Source organism: Lupinus angustifolius, unplaced genomic scaffold (genome assembly GCF_001865875.1).
Source record: "Lupinus angustifolius cultivar Tanjil unplaced genomic scaffold, LupAngTanjil_v1.0 Scaffold_260_13, whole genome shotgun sequence".
In the NCBI taxonomy this organism is placed as follows: domain Eukaryota; kingdom Viridiplantae; phylum Streptophyta; class Magnoliopsida; order Fabales; family Fabaceae; genus Lupinus; species Lupinus angustifolius.
Window position 1 is genome coordinate 4,667 of NW_017727388.1, and position 4,778 is coordinate 9,444.

The 4,778-nt window shown below is 35.1% G+C and overlaps 1 protein-coding gene across 1 annotated transcript; it reads right to left on the reverse strand.

The window, feature by feature from the left end:
- Positions 1–1,061: 1,061 nt before the first annotated feature.
- Positions 1,062–1,661, reverse strand: LOC109340812 (the record flags this gene model as incomplete). The annotated part of the gene is made up of 2 exons (XM_019578552.1): positions 1,446–1,661; positions 1,062–1,310 (listed from the first exon to the last, which is right to left on the reverse strand). Coding segments are annotated over exons 1-2 (465 nt in total), but the record flags the coding sequence as incomplete, so codon positions are not given.
- Between the last annotated feature and the right edge of the window lie 3,117 nt (positions 1,662–4,778).

Genomic DNA, 4,778 nt, shown 5'->3' on the forward strand with positions numbered 1-4,778 from the left:
CTATTATTCCATATAATAATGAAATAAAGTTTTTTTTGTTGGTAAAAATATAATAATAATACAATTAATAATTCATGCAATATAGTAGGGTACGGTTCAAACGGGTAACTAGGATGCTAATACCTTCCCTAGTGTATAGTCGACTCCCGAAGCTAGATATCAAAGTCCAAGGCCCAATGTAATTGGGCCAAAAGATTTTTCTATATTTTGACTGAAAAATGTAGTGGCGACTCTAATGAGGTCGTGCTTCTGAAAATCGGGGCGCGACATTAAGTAAAGCATGTAATGACATGATTCTAAGTGTTGTTTTTATTAACATGTTAATAATGATTCAAATGTTGTTTTTATTATCTATAAAAATATAACTATTGCAATGAATATGTATACCATTCTAGTGACCATTATATCTAATAGTGGTCATGGATAGAGTCAAGCTCTTAATATAAAATGCCAAAAAAAACACAAAAAAGAAACCCTTATGTGGAAAAAGAGCTCATTATCAAGTCTATATAGTAGTTATTACATAGTTAAGGAATAGATGATTTATAAAGTATAATAATATGTCAGTACAAACAAAACAGAGAACAGAAGAAGAAATGACTATATGGAGAAACATACATGAATATTATTTTTTAAACGAGTGGAGTCATAGCCCCACCAACTATATTAAATAAAGCAAAGTAGCAAAGATGATTACATGGATATAAACCTATAGCTAGGAAGTTGTAATCTATTCCTATTGACTTCATCATTTATGAAATTTGGAGCATGATTCCACCAAGTGTAAACCATGGACGAAATTCCATAATTGGCAAGCTTATCCGCACTCGAGTTTCTTTCCCTATATATGTGTGAAACTATGATATCCATTGAGGAGAGCAAAGCTTGACACAAGCTCCATTTACTTGCCAGCTTCCATGGGACATTGGCTTTGTGATTGATGATGTCCACTACGAGCATTGAGTCACACTCCAACCAAATCTTATGGCAACCCTTCTTGTGAGCAATTTTTATACCTAGCATTGCAGCATTGAATTCAACAAAAATAGCATTTTCCACACCATTGTAGCAAGCAAAGTAGGCCTGACATTGCCATAATTGTCCCTATAAATTCCACCTCCTCCAGCATGACCGGGATTGCCTTTAGCAGCACCATCCATATTTAATTTAATTCTGCCTGAAGGAGGAAGTTGCCGGAGGACCTCCAAGATTTTGGGAGCAGGGTTGTAATTGATTCTGATATGAAGATCATGAAGCAAAGCAAAGTCATGAATATTATTGTGCGCATACTTAGTGGAGATGTTTCCTGCCTAAGAGATAGTTGCTTTTAACTTAGACCAAGCTAAGGTAATGGTGATGTTTTGATCTTCAAACATTGACTTATTCCTGCAATACCATATTAAATTTATGGTGTGGATAATACTATCTATCAAAACTTGTCTCACCTGATTGCTCCAACTTCTCTGATTCAACTTTAGTAAATGCAGAATTGAAGATGTGTCCAAATTGGTTGAGAAAGTCATGTTTATCCAAATCCAAACAAAGGCAGCAAAGGGATAGTTGAAGAACAAGTGTGAAGATGATTCCTCTGAGTTTTTGCAGAGATCACAGATTGAAGGCAGATAGCAACCCCTTCTTTTTAAATTCTCATATGTTGGCATTTTATCATGAATTAATCTCCAAGATGTGAAAGATTTTGATGGAGGGATAGCAGAAAACCAAATTATCTTTCCCTAATTGTTCTGATTAATAGTAGGACTCATGTGATGATAAGCCTCTTTGAGGGATAAAATGCTATCATTAGCATTTTTCCAGATTAGCCTATCTTCTCCCACATGAATAATAGTTTGTTGTATTTTGGCTGCAATGTTGAGAAATTTATCCACCAAAGTAGTAGGCAGGTTCCGATTCCAATTTACCATAAAATCAACAACCTTGGCCTTTAGAGAAGAGTGAAGTTGAACTGGAATTCACATTGAGTCCACCATAGATTCTCCAAGCCAGTTGTCCAACCAGAAGTTTGTATTTTTACCATCTCCAATGACCCAGATGAGTTCATTTGCACAACATTCCAATTTCTTTTTATACCAGGCCAAATAGAGTATTTGAAGTACCTATCTGTTGGTTTAGCAGAATTACCAAACCTCTGCCTATAGAAGACAACCCAATCATGATTTGAGTGAAGCATTTCCTAGGACAGCTTCAACGGGGCAGCATTGTTGAGCTTTTTGATGGACTTCAGGCCCAAACCACCTTCATTTAGGGGAGTGCAAACCTTCTGCCAAGCAACAATAACAAGCTTTTTGGTTGAGGTGTTGCCAGACCAAACAAAGTTTATGATGCATTTGTCTAAATGATTGAGAAGGTTAGCAGGCCAAACATAAATGTGGAAGCTATAGATCAACATGCTTTGTATCACTGATTTCACTAGCTCAACCCTTCCCATTATAGACAACAAGGAAACTTTCCAAGTTGCAAGCTTGTTTATGATTTTATCAGAAATATTTTGCAGGTGACATGATCTAGGCTTACCTATGAATAAGGGTACTCCCAAGTACATAAAAGGCAAAGATCCAATAGAGAAACCAAGAACCTCTGCATTTGTTGCAATTCTTCTAGTTGTTATCTTGGTTGAGTAGAATTTGCTTTTTGAGTTATTGATTTTATGGCCAGACACTTGAGTGTAATTGTGAAACAAAAGCTTCAGATTAGGAGCTCCCTCTGCAGAAAATTAGAATGTCATCTGCATATAGCACATGGCTAGGATTGTGGATCAATTTAGGCCCAACACAGGTGTTAAGCAAACCATCCAAAACCAGCTTCTCAATTCCCCTACTTAGCACATCCTCGGCAATACAAAACAGGATATAGGATAGGGAATCTCCTTGTCTAACACCTCTCTTTTAGGAGAAATAACCCACCATTTCTCCATTAATATTGATGGAAAGCTTAGCTGATTGAAGGATAGCTTTAATCCAATCCCTGAATTTCATACAGAAACCAAAAGCCTGCAATGTGTTAAGGAAAAAATTCCAGTCCATGGTGTCAAAAGCTTTCTTGATGTCAATCTTGATAGCCATGTTTCCACCAAAATCTTTATGATCAAGCAAATTAATGGCTTCAGAGGCTTGACAAATACAATCTTGTATTTGCATATCCTTGATGAATCCTTTTTGGTGATTTGAGATAATCCTTGGAGCAATTGTAGCCAATCTATCAGCCAAGACTTTGGTTATGATATTGAATTGGAAATTGGCCGTTGCTATGGGTCTAAAATCATCAACTTGATTAGCACCCTGAAATTTAGGAATAAGGACAACAGAATTAGCATTTAAATTATTAGGCAACCAACCATGAATAAAGAACTGTTGCATTGCAAACATCCTTTCCAACAATTGACCAAAAAGCTTGATAGAAACATCCACCAAACCCAGCTGGACCAGTGCCCCATCACCATTCATAGTAAACACTGCAGATTTGATTTCCTCTTGATAAGGTAGATAAACTAACATATTGTTCTCAGCTTCAGAAACCATAGTAGGAATGACTGATTGAATAAGGTCATTAGAGGAAGTTGAGTTAGGAGTAGCAAATAATTGAGTAAAGTACTCAAGCACATGGTTTGCAATTGCATTCTGATCAGTGAGCATAACATCCCCATTTTTCAGCATGGACAAAGATTTAGAAACCTGTCTAATTTTTGTGATTATGTGAAAGAAAGTTGTGTTTCTATCACCATTCATATGCCACTCTAGTCTAGATTTTTGTTTCCAAAACTCCTCATCTATTGCAAAATCTTGAAACAGAATTATCAAGCTGTATATAAAATTCAAAAGTACTTATTTGAACTGAATTATCATTCACATATGCAACTTTATAATAATCACAAGTTTATCATCACATGTCTGTATATAATCCGGCCAAATAATAATTTTCCTTTGGGCCGATTAATACTCGCATGGATACATATATGCAGTAGCATTTGATATTTATTATGAACAATTCACAAAAAGTATGTCACTTAGACGACTTCATATTTAATAGGTTCACTTAAAATGTCAAACAATTTTATTTTCCAAAAGAAAAACCATTTAGTTGAGTTTGACTCAACATAACCTTAATCCAATATATATATTATTTATATTCACTTATAAATACATATATCCATTACCGCCTATTGGCTGTATTGCATCATTCGCATCATAATGACTGCATTTCGATTTCCAATAATAGTACTTTTGAATTATCCATAAAAAGATATATTATCATTTTATACATGAGTAAACATGACAGAACATATTGTCCAAATGAAAACCATGCTTCAACAATAGCAACCCCTTAATATGCAATCAGCCACCAACCAATGCAACAAACCATAAGTGTTGCAACCATTTAAACAAACAAGTCAGGTAATATATATTAACAAGACATTTTCACATAATAGACTCATCACAAGATACCCAACATAACATCAATTTCTAGTATTTCCTGATGAATGAAATACCAATACTAGGATCTTGAATCTCATGATTCTGACACATTATATAAAAAATAAGGATACAAAGTCATACCTGAATCTCTGAATCCATGTTCTCTGATATACTCATTTGATATACTTTTTGAGAGAGTTTTGGTATGATGCTCTTCCTCAACCAAATCCTGAATTCCTTTTGGGACTTTCTTTTTCTCTCTGATGGGGAGAGATGAAAACTGATTTGGTGTATTGGGGACCATAACCTTGCTTATGCATTAACTTATAGAGTTTCCATTATCCCCTA